The sequence below is a fragment of the Nelumbo lutea genome, chromosome 1 (assembly GCF_056320005.1).
Source record: "Nelumbo lutea isolate HS-2025 chromosome 1, American lotus-T2T, whole genome shotgun sequence".
Lineage (NCBI taxonomy): Eukaryota > Viridiplantae > Streptophyta > Magnoliopsida > Proteales > Nelumbonaceae > Nelumbo > Nelumbo lutea.
The window spans coordinates 61,165,660-61,188,525 of NC_142684.1; the positions used below are offsets into that span (position 1 = coordinate 61,165,660).

The window sequence follows — 22,866 nt, forward strand, 5'->3', positions numbered from 1 at the left end:
CATGCAGATTAGAATCCAACTAGGTCACTAAAGGTGAGATATCCATTTTATAGAAGTTATAGAAATACCCTCTTTGATTGAAATTCAGGTATGAGTGTTTTCCCAAATTTCTGTTACTTTTGTAGGGGATGTTTGGAATCGTGGCTGTTTTTCCCAATTGGTATAAACTCATTGTTGATAGGTGTGCCCAAAATTTGAAGTCTTAGAAGAGTACTTGTTATAACATGTTGGAAGAGAAGTTAATTTTGAATAAATCCACTATTACCTCCATCCCATCTTATTGTATGGCGATATGGATGATTCCATCTTCCACTTGCAACAAGATCAATGGGATTGCATGGGATATCTAGTAGCTAGGGTTTTATCCTAGAAATCCAATACAAGAAAAATGATATAGGTTGGTGATCACAAAAGAACCGCTGCCTTAGGTATATTTGTTTGTTAAAGGCGGCGGTTTATAAGACCGCTAGCTTAGAGTTTCTTTTTTTTTAATAATAGTAGCAAGTAGCCCGGGCCCCTACTTCAACCTAAAAGCATGAAATAATAATATGTCATGGACATAATTCACAAGAAAGAAGATAGGCCACAATTGAGAGGACACAACCAAGGGATTAGCACCAAAATCAGCATTAGTAAAAGGAGAGGGATATATATATGCTCACAAGAATGAGAGTTGAGATTCCATATATGCAAGTTACCTGTCTATAGGTAAGAATCTCAGAAGCCTTGACCATGAGATATCCTCATCATTTCTATTGTTCAGATTGTACCAAGAATCTCCTAGGAAGTGCCCTTGGCTCTAGAGAAAATGCTCCCTACAGAGTACATAAAAAGAAGGCAATATAAAAGGGGCAACTGATTTAGTCCTGACAAAATCTAAGGAATAATTTCTTCCACCAGCTGATTTACAAGAATATCTTAATGTAGTCTCCACAGTTGTTGGATCAAAAAGCATGAAGCATGAAGAAAATGACTTGATAGCAACAATTAAGAAGTTACAGGGAAGAGGTTTCATCTTGCATGTATTTGATGAATTTAAAGAGGTTCAAGTACAAGAAGCTTCAGCAAAAACCTTTATCACTTCTACTAATATATGCATTCACAACAACCCTTTGAAATTGAGAAATCCTTTACAACCCTTTGAAGTTGAGAAATCCTTTACAACCCTTTGAAGTTGGTTGAATAGTCTTGATGTACTGAAAATGAAAGAGTAGTTTTTCTTTCAATAAGCAGTCTTCTCACATCAATGCTCAAACAATTATTGACGATTAGCCTTCTATGGTGGTGGAGCCCATTTCTTCCTTCTCTCACCCAATTCTTCATTTGTTAGTTGGGCATCCATTCTTCTCTTCATAACATCTATGGTGATGATACCACCATTTTCAATCAAACCAATTGGACCACCTTCCTTAAAAAGTATTATAACCTATTCTGTTAGCCAAAGAATGGTATAAGATCCATCTTTACTTCATTTATTTATTAGTACGTTTGCAATTTTTGGTGAGTGTGGCATGCGAGAGAAACCACTTCAAGAATTAATAAAGTGGTTTCTAACTTATCAAAATAGCTGTTTAGTCCCTTTGTTGTGATTTAAAATACTTGGAATATATGAAAATCTTAGCATCAAAATATCATAATGGATGATTCCTCCAAAATTAGCTTATGAGTTTAAGGAAGAAAGAAAGAAGTTTTGTATATCACCTCTTCTTTTGATACCTAAATGCATGAGGGGTGGCTAAGGTCTTCCATAGCATGGAGTGGGGGCCTTAACCCAAAGGAAATTAGGTCTAGTTCTACAAATTAGAACGTTGATCCTTCGATAGGAAATGGATAACACAATCAAATGGGCCAAAATAGAAGGAAGAGGTTGAATGCCACATAGGCATCATGATGCCAGTTGGGATGAGCATAGCATGGTCCCATATCAACAATTCAATGTTTCAAACTTTAGTAAGATACAAACAAAAGGCATCTTTTTACTCCTTTCAAATTAACTTCATCAAGTACTTTGTGAAAATGTAAGTCACTTGATGAAAACTTGCTAGCAACTAGAGGTGTAAAGTGGGCCGTGCCGTGTTGCCCCCAGGCCATGCTGCCCTCTCCAGTGAATAGTTTGGAGGTAGGCTTGGCACGACCCATGGCCCAAGCCCGTGTGGGCCCATGTCGTGCTGCAGGCTTGACTGGTCCATGGGACAAGCTTTGGCCCAAGCCGGGTCATGGACCGGGCCAAAGTAATTTTTGCTTATTTATTTAAAAAAATTGAAAAAAACTTAAAATTTTATTTTATATGAATTTTGATCTATATAATTTATTATATATACAATAATTAAAAAAAATTAGTATAATAAAATTGAAAACAATTGTTAAAATTTTTAATATATTATATACTATATATTATTATATAATTATAATTTATATAATATATTATATATAAATATATGGGCCGTGCTGGGCCATGCTGGCACATGGGCCGCGAGTGACATGACCCACTTGGTCGTGTCGTGTCGGCCCGACCCATGGACCTAAAACCACAAGCCCAACACGGCGTAGACCATCACGCCGAACCTGGCACAGCCCGCGTGCCAATGTGCCGGGCCGCGGGTGGCATGACCCGATTTATGCCTCTACTAGCAACAAGACAACCATGGACAATAGGAAGTAAACATTGAGAAAATGAAACCCATATTGTTGATGCATAACATTAGAGAATAGGGAATCTTACCTATAGATAGATTACTTGCATATATGGAATATCAACTTCATTCTTGTGAGCATATATATATATATATCCTTAGGTTGGCATTTAATATCACTCTCCTTTTAGTAATGCTGATTTTGGTGCTAATCCCTTAGTTGTGTCCTCTCAATTGTGGCCTACCTTCTTTCATGTGAATTATGTCCATGGCATATTATTATTTCATGCTTTAGGTTGAAATAGGGGCTACTTGCTATTATTTATTATTATTATTATACATATACAGAATTAAAAATATTATATATAAGCTTGATTAGACTCATAATCCTCACGAGATGAGCTTCATAAATCATACTATTTGAGCTTAGTTGGATTAACGATTGGGCTCAAGTTTGCTTCGAGGCTCAATTTGGATTGAGACAAAATGAACTTTTTGCAAGCTGAGCTCGAATGGCTCGTAGTAGCTTGATTTGTAGCACCCTTAGTTGAGACAGTCACTTCGCATTAACTCTAGAAAAAGAGGCACAAGCAAGATCAAGTCCATATAACTGTAGGCTCTCTATGGTATGGCTAGGGGCCTTCATGTGCTGACATTGCACCTTTCAAAGAAGTTGCTGTATGAAAGCCGTTTCAGACAATCACTTAGAGCTCATTTGGCAAGGAGCTTTGATTAAGCTGCTTTCAGTAAGCCATTTTGAAGGAAGCTACTAAAGGGCTTGTTTATGAGGACTGAATTGAAGATTCACTAAGCTGATTAACAGCTGATACAGACTCTCTGGATTTTTCACCAAACATGGCTTATGGTTTGTCATTATTGGGATCCTCAGAAAGCTAGAAGCTGCTGCACTTCAGCCCTCCCAAAATGGCACCTAGTAACTTCTTTACACTTCAAATTGGCTCAAATCAGCTCAATCAAAGCTTCAACCATCCCAAATAGGTCCTTGGAGAGCATCATGTAACAAAAGGAATACAAAAGCTGTAGCTTCCCCTCTTTGGCCAGTTGTTGCCTTTCCTAGGTAGTGGGTATTAAACCTGTTCATGGGCCAGACTTGCTTTTGTCAAAATTTGAATGGGCTCGGCCTGAAGCCCAAGCTTAATATTGTGTAAAGCCAGGGCCCCTGAACAGGTCTAGTGGATGCTGACTGCTAAGCTTTTAACTCTTTTTCTCCTTTCTCTCCCCTGCAAGCACATAACATAATCTCCAAAAGTTGACAAATTAGGAACAAGAACAAATCTTCACTCTTTCCCTTAGGCTCAGTTTGGAAGGAATACAAATGCAAATATGTACAGTACAAATACATATAAAATACATAATTTTGCACTCTATATATTCGTATTTATACTGCTTCCAAACTGAGCCTTCCCTAAGGTTATGTTTGGTTTGAAAGAAAAGGTAGAAAAACCTTTACAAATCTTGTATACATTTCTTTATCTTTTCCTTCCTTTTCCTATTTTCTCCTTTAAACCAAACACAGCCTTAGGAATTCAAATGGATACAGAGAATTAGGGTTGATGTAGACTGTAGAATCAATGGTTGGTCTATATACATTCTACGCCTTTGCAATCTCCATTCCTTTCATGTGGTTGGAAATCGCCGGATCACTGAAGAGACTCCACGTTCAAATGTTTCCCTTATTTTCTTTTTCTCGACGGTCGTCCAGGAACATTACATACTACTGCCTTCATCATTTTGACACGTATGTTATAGATCCCAATCTAACGTCTGCTGTTTTTCATCACAAATAACCAATTTTGTTTAAATAATTAAATGGAGTTTAGCTTTTACAGCACCATATCGCGCCACGTGCATGTCCACCGTCCAAACCTTTTCAACGAAAACTCTTCACAGGGCGACTGAAAGCCTCTCAGATTCTGATTCTGACCAACTGACCTTCACCATTCTCTCTCTCTCCTGCAATTGTACTCTAGCTTAGTTCTCAACGGATAGAAAGGGAGAGGGCGTTTTGATTGTTGGATTTTCGGTTTTGCTATGGACGCAGCAGCTCAGCTCGTCTACTGTGGAATCGAGCCGCTCCGGCGCACACTAACGTCTCGCACTGGCCCTTCCCATTCAAAGAAGAGAACCAGTAATAACCGATGCTTGTTTCCCGCCAAAACTGCGTCTCGGGGACGGAGCTTCGTTGTTGCTGTCGCCACTGAGCCCAAGCCGGTCGACACCAGACCTTCCAGTTCCAGAACTCCACCGCCGAAGCCGGTTAATGGAGTTTCTACGGTAAATTGAATTGAAAAGTGAATTTTATGTCGGAGTATAGTTCTGAGATTAAACGATTCTGGGATTAATGTTTATTGCTTTGTTACTGATTTTACTGTTGTTTTGATTCTGGGAATCGGCAGAAAATGGGGAATGTTTCACAGGAGATTAAGAGAGTAAGAGCACAAATGGAAGAGAATGAACAGTTGGCGATACTTATGAGAGGTCTCAGGGGTCAGAATTTGACAGATTCGCAATTTGCGGATGACAGTATTAAGCTTCGGCTAGTCGAGGTTTGTGTCGTGTCGTCTGTGTTTTGGATATATGATTTATTTATTTATTTATTTTATTTTATTTTCCCGTTTAGATCTCATTTTATTTCTTCAGTGGGAATTGGTATATGCATTTATTTCTGAATTTCTAGGTTTGGTTGAAACTTTGAAGAAAGAATTTGAGAAAAAGTTCTGGGGTCTTGTTCTTTTATGTGTTTTGGGTACTACTGATATTGGAAAGGAGATGTGATTTCTTTACCTAGATCTTCTACCTTCTTACTTAAGGAAATTGCTGTGAAACTAAATTAGCTTAAAGGATGACTGTGGAGAAGCAACATGTACTCCTTGTTGTTAGGGAGGTAGAACCATGGCACCGACCGTGAACACCTGTACATATGGATTTCAAGGTCAACCATTAGCATGCCTAGACTATGGGTTGGGAGGAATGAGTTGATCTGAATTCATTCTTACTGAAGTAATATTGTTATGAAGACAGGTTTTCTTTGTTTTGGGCTTAGCCTCCTTGAGGTCTTTGCTCAGTGTCGTCTCACCTTGAGGCTGTAAAGCTTTGTACTCTCTTCTTTGATCCAAAGGGCAAGTTGATTTCCTATGACATCCTGTAGGTTGCTCTCTTTGCGAGATTTTCTTGCACATCATTTTAATGCTTTCCTGTGAGAACAGGGAATCTTAAAGATTTTTTCTGATCACCAGGTTCTTTTTCTTTTAGACAAGGAGTCAATTTTCTGGTAAAGCTAAGGGAGTTTTGCTTTTCAGGTTGACGAAAGCTGTGATTCTTTGCCTTTGGTTTATGATCCTGTTAGCATTTCTTCATACTGGGGAAAGCGGCCTCGTGCTGTTGCAACACGCATTGTCCAGCTACTCTCTGTTGCTGGTGGTTTTCTTTCCCGTCTTCTCTTGGATGTGATAAACAACAAGGTCAAAGAGGTGAGTGTTTGATGCCATGCTTGCATGCTTTCATCTATTGATGCTTCCATTGGAACAGTTGACATGTTCTAGGCTTCTAGCAAATTGTGGTTTCTCAGCTTACATTTAATATATCATATCACATTTTTAATCTGGTGCTGTGTTGTATTATAAGTTACTATTGATTATGACTTTAAATACTCTAGTAAAAAAAAATTATTTTTTACCCTCCCCTGTAACCAAGGTTCGAAGTATTGATACAATACACGTGTATTGTTGGGTATCTGATACACCTGTTTATAAGTGTTTTCAGGAGCCCAACTTTTTATTGATTAAAGAATATAAAAACATGTATAAAAATGAAAATTGGAAAAAAAACTAAAAAAATGCGTGGCTGAAAAAGTATCGATACGCCCCTGCTGATACATTTGGGTGTATCAATACTTTAAAGTTTAAACCATGCCTGTAACCAACTTTTCATGAATCTTCTAGTCATCTGTAAGCTTCTTCAGTGATGCTAGCTGTGTTGCATGGACTTGTTTAACTGGATAAAGACCTTTTTGCGTTGCAACATGTTTCCGATTATGGTGTGACACTAATGAACGCATAGAGACACTGTGTAATAGTCCATTACCTGTATCAATGCAACATAAGTTGGAAGAAACTGATATGGTAGTAGCTCAAATATATGGTTCTGTCAATATATTCTTTAATCAATAAAATCTGTATTCAATGAAAAAATCATACAAACATAAGATGATTGAACATCCTTACAAAAACAGAATGTGATTTATCCCTTTCACAATAAAGGGAACCAACCCCTTCCAAAAATTCTATTTCAACACACTTAAATTCTTTCTGCATGAAGGCATCAAGCACCATTTCCTTAGGATAGAGAGATAAGAAACTCCTAACTTGAAGGACTTCTATTATCCTCAAGCCTTCTTTTGTTTCTCACTCTTGATACTTTCAAAAAAAAAAAAAAAAGAAAGAAAAAAGAAAAAAAAGAAAAAAGAAAAAAAAAAGAAAGAAAAAAGAAAAAGAAGAAAAAAGAAAAAAAAAGAGAAGGTTCCACCATAAAATTCAGTAAACCAAATAGCAAAATTTAGTTGGCCATGAAAATCCAACTGTATAATCACAAAGTAGATCGGAGAACCAGAGTAGGTTGACAAGAAGTCCAATGAATTATCATACAGGGAACCAATCATGCCAGAAGGCCAGGGCAGAGCAGAACTGAGTCACCCAGTTGGAGCTACCCACCCAAGAGCCAACTGTGAACTTTAAATCCATTTCTGCATGGGGAATTGGGGATTCTTCTTCAGCATATACCATCAAACTTCCTCTGTAAAGCTGGGTTCCAATCAGAAGGGATATTAGGCATTTTGTTGAACACATTACAGCCAATTGAGGACTCATATCCTGGGTTGATAGCTTGATTAAGATATTCCTGTACGCATAAGAAGTTTTTCAAAAGTACTTTCAAGGAAAACACCAAAAAATATACCTGTTCATTAGCTGCTGACTTTCTAGGCATTTTGCTGAATGAGTAACTCATAAACTAACCTATCAACAATGAAAATAAAAACTGACCATCGGATTAGTGCCCACTGTCCATTTCAGTCATTTTCTTGTCTTCTGATTCCATATAGCCCAAGCAGAACTTTAGATTAATACCTTGTCTTCTTCTGCAGTCAAATAAGAACTCTGGAGAAAAATAGAGGATCCAAATGGTGTCCCTAAACAACACCCAGAAAACACTTTACTGTCGTGATTTAAGATGCATCTAAGGTAAAAAATTCCCTGGTATTTAGTGCTTTTGAGGTGGCACAAAATCTACAGACCCTTCTGTTGAAACTGGAGCACCAACTGATCAATTTTTTACACTAAAATCGGTCGGATTTTCTGAAGCTCCTGAACGTTAAAAATGACCGAACCATCTCTTGGCTCACTTCAGAAATTTACAATAAACATGTTTTTTTAATACTTAGAATAATGTTCCTGACCAAACAATAATAGCAAAGTTGGTTTATTTCTACTCAATCTAGCTGCACCTTTAGTCTTTCACAATGTCAACTTTAGGCCCAGAAAGATCCTGTAAGCATCAGAATACTACATCAAACCAACTGAGCTTCACTATAATAGCAACCAAAGTATTTGACACATCGGAATCCGAATCCCCAACTTAAAACCATCTTAACCTGGAATGAATGAGTCATCTAGGTAACACAGAGTTAACAAGCAGAAGCTAGAGACCAACTAACTGGTACAAAAAAGCATAACTGGAACTATGGCTATGGAAGAACACACCAGAGAAGAACAAAAACACAAATTTTATGGTTTAGCTTGGTAGCCTACATCTACAGTAGAAGGTGCTTGACTTCACAGCATCAGAAAAATAGAAAGATATCTGTCCTTAAAGGTCAGTCTACTCTCTCTCTCCCCCTCTCCCCTATTTCTTTCTCTACTTAACAATAGCCAAAAACATATGATGGCTTAAATAAATTTCAACAAATAAAAATTTTGAAATTATATAATAGCTCTCGTTTAAACCTATATATCCTAAGGGGCAAATTGCATGAATACTCTTGCACAGAAACATGAACCCATTATGAAAGGAAAGCATGGAATAGATCTGGATTGGAATCTATAACCCCTGTAGTTTCCAGTAACCCCGTACTCTACATTTCTCCCCTCTTTTTTTTTGAAGATAAATAAAGAAGAAAGTTTTATCGCTAAAAAGGAAAATGCATCTAAAATAGGTGACACGTGGTCACCCCATCCCTCAAATACAAAAGGAGAGGAAACATAAGATATCAAACTCCAAAGTACAAAAAGCATAACCAAAAAACTTCTATTAATCATTCAGAGTACACCAAAAGTTGGCACTGAAGTTTTCCTTCTTTAGTCCTTGAAAATCTGGAAGCAGCAGCACCCAGCCAATAACTGGAGAACTGATTGCCGCCCCAACTTCTCCCTTCTCACCATAACCTGAGACGAATGGTGGATAAATCCATGCCATCTGGCTTGCTAGACAAGCCACATATAAACAATTGTAATTATAGATAACCTCCCAATATAAGATTCTGGATATAAACCCAGAAATTACAAATATATCAAAACTTCCTCCAATATCCTTTCTGAAAGAAAACCCAGATGCAACCATATCTCAACATGCATATATACAAGATGACACTAACTTTGTACTTCACAGTTTCTGCTACTTAAAAAACAAAAAGAAAACAATGGTAGAAAGGCTTTACTTATTTTTGTGTGTTTGTTTGTGTGTGTGAGGGGGGGGGGTGGAATATGAGCATTTCACCTCCTTCAAGATTTCCTTCCTATTTCAATTTGTGCTTTTTAATCCATGCACCCAACTAATTAGGCCATTAACTATTTCAACCGCATTCCTGTTTGTGCCCATTCAATTTGTATTTTTTTTTTCATATATTCTCTTCTTCTTTTGTGCTAGAATGAAGTTGCACGAGCCATTGAATTACGGGAGATTGTAACTTCTTTGGGTCCAGCATATATAAAACTTGGACAAGCGTTGAGCATTCGACCAGATATACTATCACCTGTAGCAATGACTGAGTTGCAAAAACTGTGTGATAAGGTAAATGTATTACATTGTCTTGACTATATGCATGAAACTTGAATCAATTTTGTTAGTAAAGTTATTATGTTAAATAGGGTTTAGTTTACTTATACCATAAAACACTGTTTTAAAACCGGACCGGACCGGATGGTTGGACCGTTCGACCTAGGAACCAGTCATAGTTCCGGGTCCGATTTTGGGTTGGACCGCTTTTTATAAAAAAATGTTGACTCTGTCAAAAAACCGCTGACCCTGGCAGTTGAACCGCTAAATCGTTCCTCAGGCAGTGGTTTGTGGGTTTTTGGTTGATATGAATTATTTGTAAAATTGACAATTTGAAAAATTTCCTTTCACATTATAAAAGCTGGGCATTATCAATCAATGTCACACTCTCTCTCTTTCTCCCTCCCTTGTTCCCTCCCTACCCTCTATTGTATCAAATATTAATGTCTCCTCTCTCTCTCTCTCTCTTCCTCCCTACCCCCCTATATTATTCTGACACTTTGATGCTATTTCTCTGTCACCTGACTCACCTCTCACATCTCACCTCTGACCTCCCCCCCTAGTCCCCTATCTCCTAATACAATTAACACATAGGCTTTTAAGGCTTTTTTAAGCATCAATTTTAATGGAACCCACTTTTAAGCATCAATTTTAATCAAATCCGCTGGAACAAAAGTTATAAATTAAAATGTGAATATAATATGGGGTTTATTTCTCAGAAATTTAATGTTACGGGTCAAACCATTCGACCTGGACGGTTGAACCGCTAACCTTGGCATAAAGTTCGATGTGATTCAGACCAATAAAATTAGCAGAAATATTTAGATTAGAGCAGAAAGAAGGAAGGAAGAAGAGGAAGACAGAAAGAAGAAGAAGGAAAAATGGAGAAGAAAGGAGAAAGAAAAGAGGAGTTTGATAATCTCCTCTTTCCCCTACTCTAATCTTTTTATTAAACTTACTTAAGTTACATAATTTACAAGGAGGCCCTTAAGTAGGCATCCACACCAGCAATACACTTAAAAAACAAAAACAGAAGCTAAAGGCCCATAAAAAAGAAGGTCCAATGAGAAAATATAACAAGAAGGAACTAATAAGAATGACACTAAAGGACTAGGGCCCATTTGGCCCAGTCTCTCTACAGTTCCGTTTCGGGGTTGGTTTTTAAAACTTTGGCATAAAGTTCTAAGCAGAGAAGTGAAGAAGATTTCAATTTCTATTATGATATTTTTCTGACATAAAAATAGAAAAATTTTCTATTTCTATTTTCATCATGATGTGAAATATTGAAGCAATCCTGACCTAGAGATTCTTTCATAGGAATAGTAGTTCCATGTGATGATATTTTTGATCAGATCAAGACATCCACTTCTGGAAGAGTTTTTATGAAGATATTAGAAGAATAGAGAGAAGGGGTCAAAACCAAAAGAAAATGAAGGAGCTAAACCCTCAGAGTGTTTTATTTTCATACTCTGCTTGTTCGGCTTCCATGCATGTTGCTTTTGCTTGTCATTAGGCATTTGTTATCATGTGCTAATTATGAATTTAATCACCACCATTCCCACTGTTAGCTAGTAAATTAACATGCTTTCAAATTCTTATTTCAATGCCTCAATCCATATCCTTTTTGACTACCTCCTAGAGAAAAAGGAAAAACAAAAAGAGTCCCTTGTCCTGTATGGATGCATTCCTTGTTATAGGGTTCCAGCAATGACATTTCTCTTTAGACAGATTATCTTAAAGTACTCTGCCTCTTCTTTTCCTGATCCTATTAAAGCCATTCATTGGTTACTGTCAATGCTTACCTGATTCTTCCTTCTCACAAATACTGCTGTCCTACGAACACAGTGGGGACCACTGCAGTGGGGCCCACATCAGTGTTCTCTACACTCCCCCTCAAGTTGGGAGTAGATATCTATCATGCCCAACTTGGATAGGTCTGTCTCTAACTTCTTCCTTGGTACAGCCTTGGTGAGGATATTCGCGAGCTGCATATTGGATGTGATGTACGGAAGACACTTCTTGTGATATAACTCTTTCTCAAAATGTCGATCAACTTCGATATGTTTAGTTCTGTCATGTTGCACTGGGTTGTGGGCTATATTAATAGCTGCCTGATTATTACAATACAACATTAATGGCTTTTCATAGTCAATACCCAACTCTTCAAGTAGTGACCTCAGCCACTCCATTAGCCATTGACCTGTATTCCGCTTCAGCACTGGAGCGGAAAAAACACTCTGCTTCTTACTCCTCCAAGAGACAAGGTTACCTCCCACAAGGGCACAATATCCAGAGGTAGACCTTCTGTCATCAACACTTCCAGCCCAATCGGCATCTGTATAGACTTCCACCCTCATGTGATTATTGTTCTTGAGTAATATACCTCTACCTGGGCATCTCTTCAAGTATGCTAATATTCGTTCTGCCGCAAGAAGATGAGAAGTTCTAGGGGAGTGCATGTACTGGCTGACAACACTAACTGCATAGCTGATATCCGGCCGAGTGAGACAGAGATATAGAAGCTTTCCAACCAACCGTTGGAACATAACTTTGTCCTCAAGAGGGTCCCCACCCTCTGCACTAATCTTGTGATTTTGTTCGATGGGTGTATCGGCCGGCTTAACACCCAGCTTTCCAGTTTCCGCCAACAGATCTAGAACATATTTTCTTTGAGAGATAAAAATCCCCTGCTTGGATCTAGCAACCTCAATACCCAAAAAATACCGTAGTGCACCAAGATCTTTTACCTCAAACTCTTGATGAAGGAGCTGCTTGAGAGACTCAATCTCATGACTGTCATTTCCTGTCACCACAATATCATCTACATATACTGCTAGTATTGTCAGAGAGGACTCCATCCTTTTGATGAATAGTGTATGATCTGACTGGGCCTGTACATAACCAAACCTTCCAAGGGCTAATCTGAACCTATCAAACCAGGCTCTAGGTGACTGCTTCAAACCATACAATGCCTTGTTCAGTTGGCAAACCTTCTTACCTGTCTCTGTATCATAGAATCCAGGAGGCAACTGCATGTAAACCTCTTCTTGTAAGTCTCCATTCAGAAAGGCATTTTTAACATCCATCTGAAACAGGGGCCAAGAATGATTTGCTGCAAGGGATAACAAAACTCGAATGGTGGTCATCTTGGCTACTGGGGCAAAGGTCTCAAACTAGTCTATACCATAAGTCTGAGTGAATCCCTTTGCAACCAGCCGGGCTTTGTACCTTTCAATAGAGCCATCAACATTATGCTTCACAGTGAATACCCACCTGCATCCCACCGGTTTCTTTCCTTTTGGTGGGTCAACTAGTGTCCAGGTATTATTCTTCAACAGGGCATCCATTTCGACTTGCATTGCATCTTTCCATTCTGGAACCGATAAGGCTTCTTGCACTGTTCTTGGAATAGGGACATTGGCAATGGAAGTGAGATAGGACCGGTAAGATGGTGATAAACAATCATAGGATAAGAACTGTGAGATGCTGTGAGCTGTAGAAGTGGTGCAATGTCGTTTCCCTTTGCGAATGGCAATAGGGAGATCAAGGTCATCCACAGGAGGGGAAGTGGCAACAGCGAGAGGTATCTCAGTAGGCTCTGGATCTGGAGCCACAGAAGGAACTGGATCTGGCCGGGACTGCCGAAGACTAGGATCAACCTGCCTGCATCACCTGTGATGGACTCTCAACTCCGGCTCCCTCTGACCACCCTCACCACTACAACCTTCATTACCCAGTGGAATAGGTAAAGGAACAACCCCACTTCCACTCTCACTGCTCAAAACAGCCCCACTTCCACTCTCACTGCTCTCCCCCTGAGGAAAGAAACTCAAAACAGCCCCACTTTTACTGCTCTCCCCCTGAGGAGAAACCCTAGGATAATAGGGTGTCTCCTCAAAGAAGGTGACATCCATAGAGACAAACCGTTTCCCTGAAACCAGATCATAGCAGCATTAACTCTTTTGAGTTTGTGCATAACCAAGGAAAATGCATTTGGAGGCCTTAGGGTCAAACTTGGAATGATGAGGCCCGAGAAACTGGACGAAACAGGTACAACCAAAGGTTTTAAGGGGAACAATGAACAACTCCTTGTCTGGGTAAAGAAGGGAAAAGGGGGTTCTCATATCAAGGACCCGGGAAGGAACTCGATTAATGAGATAAACTGCCGTGAGGATAGCATCACCCCAGAAGCGAATAGGTACATTGGAGGTAAACATAATGCTTCTAGCCACCTCCAAGATATGCCTATTCTTCCTTTCAGCAAAGCTGTTCTGCTGTGGTGTATAAGGGCAAGTGCTCTGGTGAATAACTCCATGGCTACGAAGGTAGGAGGTCAATGGTTGAGCAAAGTAATCTTTTGCATTATCAGATCTGAGGACTTTGATTTTAGTTCCAAACTGAGTGAGAATCATCTGATGGAAGTTTTGGGTCAGAGCAGGAATCTCATCCCGAGAACGCATAAGATATACCCAAGAAAACCGGGTATGGTCATCAACAAGCAGTAGAAAATATTTGTACCCACCCATAGAAGAGATATGATATGGCCCCCAAGCATCAGTATGCACAATATCAAAAGGGAAGCTCACAACTCTCACACCTCTCACACCTCAATGTTTGGCAAGCTCACAACTCTCACACCTCAACTCTGATAGCTCAACAGACTCAAATAAAGTAGGAAACAGACTCTTCAAAGACTTAAAAGACAAATGACCTAATCGGTTATGCCAAAGCATAACCAAACTCACAAACTGGGAAACAAAAGACTTCTTATCCACTGACTCTTCCCCTCGGGTACTCTCTCCAAGCAGATAGATCCCGTTCGTCTCACGGCCAGTTCCAATCACCTTCCTCGTCTCCAAATCCTGAAAAACACATCGGTCAGGGAAAAAGGTTACTGAACAGTTCATGTGTTTGGTAATACTACTAACTAAAGGAGGTTGGTATCAAGCTTAAGAACATGCAAAACAAAAGATAAAGAGATAGTGTCCGATAACTTGATGTCCCCCTTGCCCAAAATGGGAACAAGAGAGCCATCAGCAATGGATACTCTATCTCGGCCAGAGGACAAGTGATAAGAAGTAAACAAAGATGGCAAGCTAGTCATATGGTCAGATGCACCTGAATCGATTACCCAACAGTGATCAGTATTACCTGGAGCTGAAGCATGGTAAGCTGAGGCTCGAGTACCTGAATGTGCAAATGCAGATGTAGCAGGAGCTGATGGGGACTGGGATGGCTGAGCTGAACTTCCAACTTCCTTTTCCAACTGTATGAGGGCAGCCCGAACAGCAGCTAAAGTCTCCAGGGATGTACCTGATGAGGATGTTGAATCAGTGTTCACTGCCATATGAGCATTACCCTTCTTATTTCTCAGTTTTGCTAGGACCAAGTGAGGATGTAGCTTCCAACAAGTATCTTTTGTGTGCTTGGGTTTCTTGCAATGTTCACATACCAGATCCCGTTTATCTTCCTTCTTCCGGTCCCTTTTTGAGTCACCCCCTGGCTTGGGTTTAATAACTGTCAAGGCTGGGAAAGAAGGCTGAGGCTACATCATAACTTTCCTCCTGGTCTCTTCACTATGCACCAAGGAGTATGCTTGAGAAAGGGTCACACTATCTCTTGTCAATATCTGTTGTCGCACAATGTCATATTTTGAATTCAAACCAGCCAGAAACTCAAATACCCTATTCGTCTCAACTTGTTTTCTGTGAGTCTGTGCATCTTTGGGACTCTCCCACTCAAGGGTCTCCAGATGGTCATTCTCATGCCACAAGGATTTCAAGGTAGAGAAGTGGACAGAAACTGGCTTCTCTCCTTGTTTAAGGCTGTTCACCTCACACTTCAGTTCATAGGCTCTGGCAACATTAAGGGGTTGGGAATGGGTTTCTTTCACAACATCCCATATTTCTTTGGTTGTCTTTGCCCACAAGTAATTTTGGCTGATATGTGGCTGCATGGAATTACACAGCCATGCCATAACTAAATAGTTCTCTTGAACCCACTTGGTGTATATTGGGTCCTCCTTGGAAGGTTCTTTCACTTCTCCCAAGAGGTAACCCAGTTTTCCCCTTCCTCCAATAGCCATCATGGCTGATTGTGCCCACTCCAAATAATTTGACCCATCAAATCTCATAGTTGTAATCTGAAACCCGGTTTCAGATACATTACTATAACTGTGGTTTCCAAAACTACTATCTCCCTGACCCTTGAATTCCATCTTTGATCAAGATTTAGTGGCTACAAACTGTTAGAGCAATTATACCAGAAAACAGAGTCAAGGAAGTAAGTCTGAAAGCTGATCCGAAACTGATCTGATCTGAAACTGATATGATCCGATCAGAAATACCAACACAAAACCGATGTGATCTGAAACTGGTCTGATCCGATCAGGAATACCAACACAAAACTGATCTGAAATCAATTGCCTATCAATATGAGATGCTGTTCTCTGAAACCACTACTGTGGGGCTCACTACTGTGAGAGCAAAAATAGGGTTTCAACTGTAGGTTTGAAGAAAATTAGTGATCTGAAATCACTAAAGTGCTCAGCTGCACTCTCCAAGTAGTCCGCACCAGTGGGACTTGTCGTAAGGCTCTGTGAAACCCTAAAAACTAATCCCCTTTGAAGAGGAGGGTTCGGCCCAACAATCAAACCCTAGACACAAACTTAATCACAGTTCGGCAAGCCAAACCCTAGAGCAAACTTGAACACAGTTCGGCCCCTCTTTCTAGATGGGTCCAACCTATCTCGGCTGATTGCAATCTCTAAAAATCAGTAAAGAAACAAACTTACTTACTGATTACCTGCCTTCGGTGTACTGTCTTCTAGGGTTACCTGAACCCTAACCTTCGTTGCCTCTTCCTGATTACCAACTCTCTGCAGGCTGCGACAAGTCTTCAACTGCTGCGAACCTCTCCTGGTAATCTCCAAGATTCAGCTGCCGAAAAACTTCTTCAAGGCTTCCAGCCCTAGCTAGTTCTCATGTGATCGGCTGGACTAGATACACATGAGAAGCCCTAGATAGGCTCTAATACCAAGTAGAAGATCAAGACTGTAATCAGTCTTGAATCCTAAAAGGTTTTAGGTTTGTAAAACAGAAAAGAAGATGAGAGAAAAGGGAGAGAATAGAAGAGAAGCAAGAGAACACAAGTTGCTGAAAGGAGGGACAGATTCTAACAGATCTGCCGCCGTCACTCTCTTAATATTTATAGGTTTATGTTTAGTACATGATGAAAGGACACATCTGCCCTTGGTACTTATATAATAAAGAAAGTAAATAAAACTGAAATAAATAACAGCTGAATTAGCAAACTGACTCAAACTGACACTACTATAACTGAAACAAATACTGCTGTCCTACGAACACAGTGGGGACCACTGCAGTGGGGCCCACATCAGTGTTCTCTACAAATTTATAGTAATCCCTTGACCTTTCATGGTACTATTGTTGAAAGGTCTTCCTTTGAAGTGGTTGGGTGAACTTATGGGGCATAGCCCTATTAGAGGTGTCCATGTAAAGATTCTGCATGTAAATAAATCTCTTATAAAGGATAATGTACTCATTATGGTACAGTGCATCTATTTCCGACCTATCATTAGTTTGTTAGGAATGTATACTACCAGAATCGTTTACCCAAAATCTGCAATAATCATCATATTGGTTATATTATAGCTTACTTGTGGACAACTGGACATACTGCTTTCTTTACCTTTTTTTCCTTTTTTTGTTGATTAAACACTGCTTGGTGATATTTGAAGGTCCCGTCATTTCCAGATGATGTAGCTATGTCCCTTATCAAAGAGGAGCTTGGTCAGCCATGGCATGAAATCTATTCTGAACTTTCTTCCTCCCCTATCGCTGCTGGTAGCTTCACTTCTAAGAAATTTTTATTTGTTTTTTCCCTTTTTGTTTGTGTTTGGTCAACTTGATTTTAGCATTTATTTGATTTGTTGCAAAAATGGGTAATTGTTGATATTTTTTTCCTATTGTTGTGGGATGTCTTTATACAGCATCTCTGGGTCAGGTATACAAGGGCCGCCTAAAAGAGAATGGTGATTTAGTGGCCGTTAAGGTACAACGGCCTTTTGTTCTTGAGACTGTGACAGTTGATCTTTTCGTCATCCGGAACTTGGGTTTGTTTCTTCGAAGGTTTCCTCAGGTAACTTGTGTTCAAATTTTTTTTTAGATTCAACAATTTTCACTAGTTGTTTTTGTTTTCTTAAAATAAAATAAATAGTTAAAAGGCCTATGAAACAAAGAATGTAGTGCCAATTACGTCTTCTTATCTTAGGTAGGAAGATGGCAAATAAGCAGATGCTTTAGCTAAACAGGGGGCAAATAGGCAGCCATTATTTTGCGCTAAATTGTAAGGCTGGGTTTGGGGATTGCAGTGTAATTGTAGCTGGATAATCCTATGATGTGGGTAACTTACCCACAGAATTGTAACCTCAAGTTTAACAAAATCTTCTAATAAAGTTTACCTTTACTGATAAAAAAACAAAAAAAAAATGTCTTCCTACTTTTATCCTTTTTTCTTATTTTTCTTAGTCTTCTCCTCTTTGTTTCTCAACCTTTTCAGATCTCTGTTGATGTTGTTGGGCTAGTAGATGAATGGGCTGCTCGTTTTTTTGAGGAACTTGATTATGTTAATGAGGGTGAAAATGGATCACGTTTTGCTGAAATGATGAGAAAGGACCTTCCACAGGTGAACTCCTATCCTACTAATTGTCTTACATTATTCTGCCATGAATAGATTGAGATGCATTTGATCCGTGTCAATTTGTCACATTTATTTGGAGCTAACTACTGTTTCTGAATAATTCAATAATCTTCTGCAATTTCCTTTTTAAAAAGAACCATTAAAAATTTATAATATCTCCTTGTATCTTGCTCTCCTTATTTCTTTCTTCTTCTCCTTTCTCTTTTTTTTTTTTTACAGATTACTGACCAAGTTCTCTTCCTAGCAGAAAAAGGGGGAAAAAAAGAAAAAAGATATAATCTGTTAAAGGACATTGCCAGGAATAAATAATTTGTAAATTTGTTTCTGATCTTCTATGGCACACAATTTATAGATATTTAATTCTCTTGAAATATGTAATACAGGTAGTCGTACCTAAAACGTACCAAAAGTATACTTCAAGAAGGGTTCTGACAACAGAATGGGTAGAAGGAGAAAAGCTATCACAGAGTACTGAAAGTGATGTTGGAGAACTGGTCAATGTTGGTGTAATATGCTATCTTAAGCAGGTAAACTACAATATTCATTCACTCATGCAAGAATTTGCATAAAGATACTCACCTAAAAAAGCCTTATCCCAAATTGTTGGGCTAGGCTGCTGTTCTACCTTATTGAGTCATATTCTTCAATCAAGTTCATTCTGAAGCAAGGTAAGGTAATTGAGCTCGAAGAACTACTAAGGAGTATGCAAGAAAATTTCACTGATCCATATTCTTGAACGAAATCACGAGTCTTCCAAGTGTTTTTCCCACTACTTCAACCATTTACTCTTAAACCTTCAGTATTTTTCAGAACCCTCAGGCCTCAACTGCAATCAAATTAGTCTTTTCTGGTATTAAATGATCATTTTTTTATTGGTAATGTTGAGAACCTCCTTGCCTTGATTATCATCTTACACCTCATTCTCACTGGGTACTTATTCCTCTCAATTTCAACTTTCCATCTTTGGGATACTTTTCAGTGAAAATAATGTCATTTAATTTTGATTGCTCAGAAGTTCCTTAATATGTTGCTTATTTTATTGAGGTGCTGCTATTTGGATTTGCAGTTACTTGATACTGGCTTTTTCCATGCTGATCCACATCCTGGGAATTTAATCCGTACTCCAGAGGGGAAGCTGGCTATACTTGACTTTGGTAACAATCTAATCTATATGATTATATGGTGAAAGTTCATATTTTCACATGGCTATCAGCAAAATTGGTGTAAACGTGTTTGAGTTGATCTCTTTTCCCCTAAGGCTCTGTTTGGGAAGAGTGCAATTACAAATGCTTTCATTTTCATGACCTGTGCATTATTTGTATTTGCACTCTTCCCAAATGGAGCCTAAGGCTCTTTTTGTTTGCAGTGCAAATTTTGTTTCTATTGGTGTGCATGGGAATGCAAATGGATAGTGTAGATTTTGGTTTACTTTTAATTTAGGTTTGACTTTGTTTTGTTTGTTTCTGAACAGTAAAATGGAAAGTAAAATGATGTGCTCCCCACTTTATATGAAAGAGAAAGAAGGTAGGAGGAAGATTGTATCTTTGGGGGGAGTTAAGTAGGAAATAAGATTATGTGGTTCCCACTTTACATGAGAGAGAAGGAAAGTGGCTCAAATTTTGCATCAGTTTTTTGGATGCAAAATTTGCATTGCCAATGAATGCAAATGAGACAAAAAGTTTAAATTTTGCATAAGGTAGGAGTAGCAAATATTAGTTACAAAAAAAAATATATATGCAAAGCTGAACTGAGTGCAGAATTTGCATCCAGTCCAGATTTGTGCTGCAAATAGAGCCTAAAAATTTTTCTCTTCATCTTCTAATTCTATTATGTTAAGTAACATATTTATCGTTTCTGTCATGGTACTGTTAAAGGTGTTTAATCAGGTGTATGATTGTAATTTTCTTTAATTTAAGAGTGGTCCAGCATGTAATATAACTACCACCATCGATACAAAGGAGTCTAGGTTGACAGGACTGTTAGATTTGAAGTCCCACAATTTCTAGATCTCTCCATTCTTCTTCCTCTTCTCCTAACTTCTTTCTTATGTCTTATTTTTTCTTCTTTCTACTTTCTCCACTGTTTAGTGGTTTATTCAAGATTAGCTGAAGAGTTAATACGAAAATATCTTTTTGTTTAGATGGATCACAAACTCTATTTAGGAATGCAGTGGAGGTATGACAACTTTTAAGAAGCCCCCACAACCAGTCATTCCCCTCAAGAGTGATTTAGAGCGCTCTCTGGTTCCATCTAACGTGGGCTTCCTCTGTGGTCAGCTGCTGCTGCTGCTGCTGCCTTAGAGAAGTGTCTTACCAAGGCTTCTTTGTAGAACAGAGGTTTGGAGATTTCATATCAGTGTTGTGAGTTATGCAACCTGGACAAGGAGAGTTTTAATCGTCTTTTCTTTCACTACCAGTCAGCTTGTAGGATTTGGTGGAGTTACAAGGTACTATGTGATAGAGATGAGAACAAAAAGAAAAGAAAAAGAAAAAGAAGAGAAGTGTTTTGTTGAGAGAATGAGGTGTGCTACTGTTCACACCTAGAAATTTGATATTTAAACATAATAAGTAAATTACAAAAAAAAATCCATGACAAGGTGCCCAAATACAAAGACGTATAAAAGGACAAAAATGCCCTTACACTCTCAACATTCCCTCTCAAGCTGAGCATAGATATTTATCATGCCTAGCTTGTCCAAATTATTGTCAAGTTTTTGCTTGGGAACAGCTTTAGTGAGACAATTGGCAAACTGATCTATAGACCTCACAAAAGGTAAACAAATTTCTCCACTGACAACTCTTTCTCTAATGAAGTGCCAATCAACCTCTACATGCTTTGTACGATCTTGTTGGATAGGACTGCGGGGCTATGTTTATGGCAGCTTGGTTATCACAATATAACATCATTGGAGTATCAATTTGTACTCCCATTTCTATCAACAAGTTCTTCAACCATAACAATTCAAAAACCCTATGAACCATAGCTCTACATTCAATCTCTACACTAGATCAGGCCACAATAGATTGCTTCTTCTCCAATATACAACATTACCACCCATCAAGGTACAATAAGTAGAAGTAGAGCACCTATCATCAATAGAATCTTCCTAGTCAGCATTAGAATAGGCCTTAACGTTGAGATGCCCATGATCAGAATACAACATTCCTTTTGTTGGACACTTCTTCAAATAGGCAAGTATGCTATGCACTACTTACATATGAGAAGATCTGGGCTTATGCATATATTAACTAACCACACTCACAACAAATCTTTGATACACACCTTTGTTGGGAAGAACATCTCCATCATTAGCTTCCAACTTATGATTGGGATCAATTGGAGTTTCAACTGGTTTATAATTTGTTGGAAGATTTCTGTAATTATGTATTATATTTGATTTTGTGCTATTTTAAGTAGTTGAGAGATTTGTGAATTGTACAAATTTTTTAGGAATCAGCTTTATCTTCCCTTTAATTAAGGAGATTTGTTACCTAGTTTGTATCCTTTAATTAGGGAGATTTGTTACCTAGTTTGTTTCCTAGAGAGAGCTATAAATTTCGATGTACAGAAGCATAATGTGATATCCCATTCTTCATATCTTTCTGTCTCTTCTTTATGGTATCAGAGCATAAAAGACCTAGGGTTTGTTTCTGCATTTCTGTCCCTAAAAATGTTTGAAGTCACGTCCAGTTCTCAACCTTCTCAGCCTGAGCCCCAGATTGTCCGGAATCTGCCTGAAAATCACTCTATTTAGATCACTACAATCCGACTAAATGGTGACAACTTTCTCCGGTGGTCACAATCTGTTCGCATGCATCTCAGAGGGAGAGGGAAAATTAGCTATATCACAGGAGACACGAAGAAGCCTGATGTGAAGGATCCAGCCTATGCTGTTTGGGATGTTGAAAATTCCATGGTGATGACTCGGTTGGTTAACTCCATGATTGAAGATATAGGTGCAAATTATCTCTGCTATTCTACAGCCAAGGAATTATGGGACAATGTCTCATAGATGTACTATGATTTGGAGAATCAATCCCAAGTGTACGAATTATCTCTACAACTCAGAGATATTCGCCAAGGTGAGAACTCTGTGACTAAGTATTTTAATTCTCTTAAGAGAATTTGGTAGGACCTGGACTTATTCAACGATTACGAGTGGAAGTCACCCGATGATTGCAATTATCACAAGAAGATGGTGAATGTTGGCCGAGTCTTCAAGTTTCTTGCAGGTTTAAACGTTGAATTTGATGAGGTTCGTGGCCGAATTATTGGAAGAAACCCTCTGCCCCCAATTGGTGAAGTATTTGCAGAAGTACGTAGAGAAGAAAGCCGGAGACAAGTGATGCTTGGAAAGAAGGCTATAGGTACAATCGGACCTGTGGAAGAGTCAACCCTGATTATTTCCAAGGCCCAAGTCAGTCGAAAGTCAGCCCAAAATCTG

At 38.8% G+C, this 22,866-nt stretch overlaps 1 protein-coding gene across 1 annotated transcript in view; it reads left to right on the top strand.

Annotated features, from left to right (window-relative positions):
- Positions 1 to 4,483: 4,483 nt before the first annotated feature.
- Positions 4,484 to 22,866, top strand: part of LOC148874820 (Protein kinase superfamily protein) — a 56,180-nt gene continuing 37,797 nt past the window's right edge. The window contains exons 1-9 of the mRNA XM_088964306.1: positions 4,484 to 4,928; positions 5,051 to 5,200; positions 5,954 to 6,124; positions 9,573 to 9,716; positions 17,461 to 17,566; positions 17,713 to 17,861; positions 18,282 to 18,407; positions 18,806 to 18,949; positions 19,489 to 19,576. Of these exons, the coding sequence (XP_088820432.1) occupies positions 4,686 to 4,928; positions 5,051 to 5,200; positions 5,954 to 6,124; positions 9,573 to 9,716; positions 17,461 to 17,566; positions 17,713 to 17,861; positions 18,282 to 18,407; positions 18,806 to 18,949; positions 19,489 to 19,576 (1,321 nt within the window). The 5' untranslated portion in view covers positions 4,484 to 4,685. The remainder of the gene's footprint in view (positions 4,929 to 5,050; positions 5,201 to 5,953; positions 6,125 to 9,572; positions 9,717 to 17,460; positions 17,567 to 17,712; positions 17,862 to 18,281; positions 18,408 to 18,805; positions 18,950 to 19,488; positions 19,577 to 22,866) is intronic.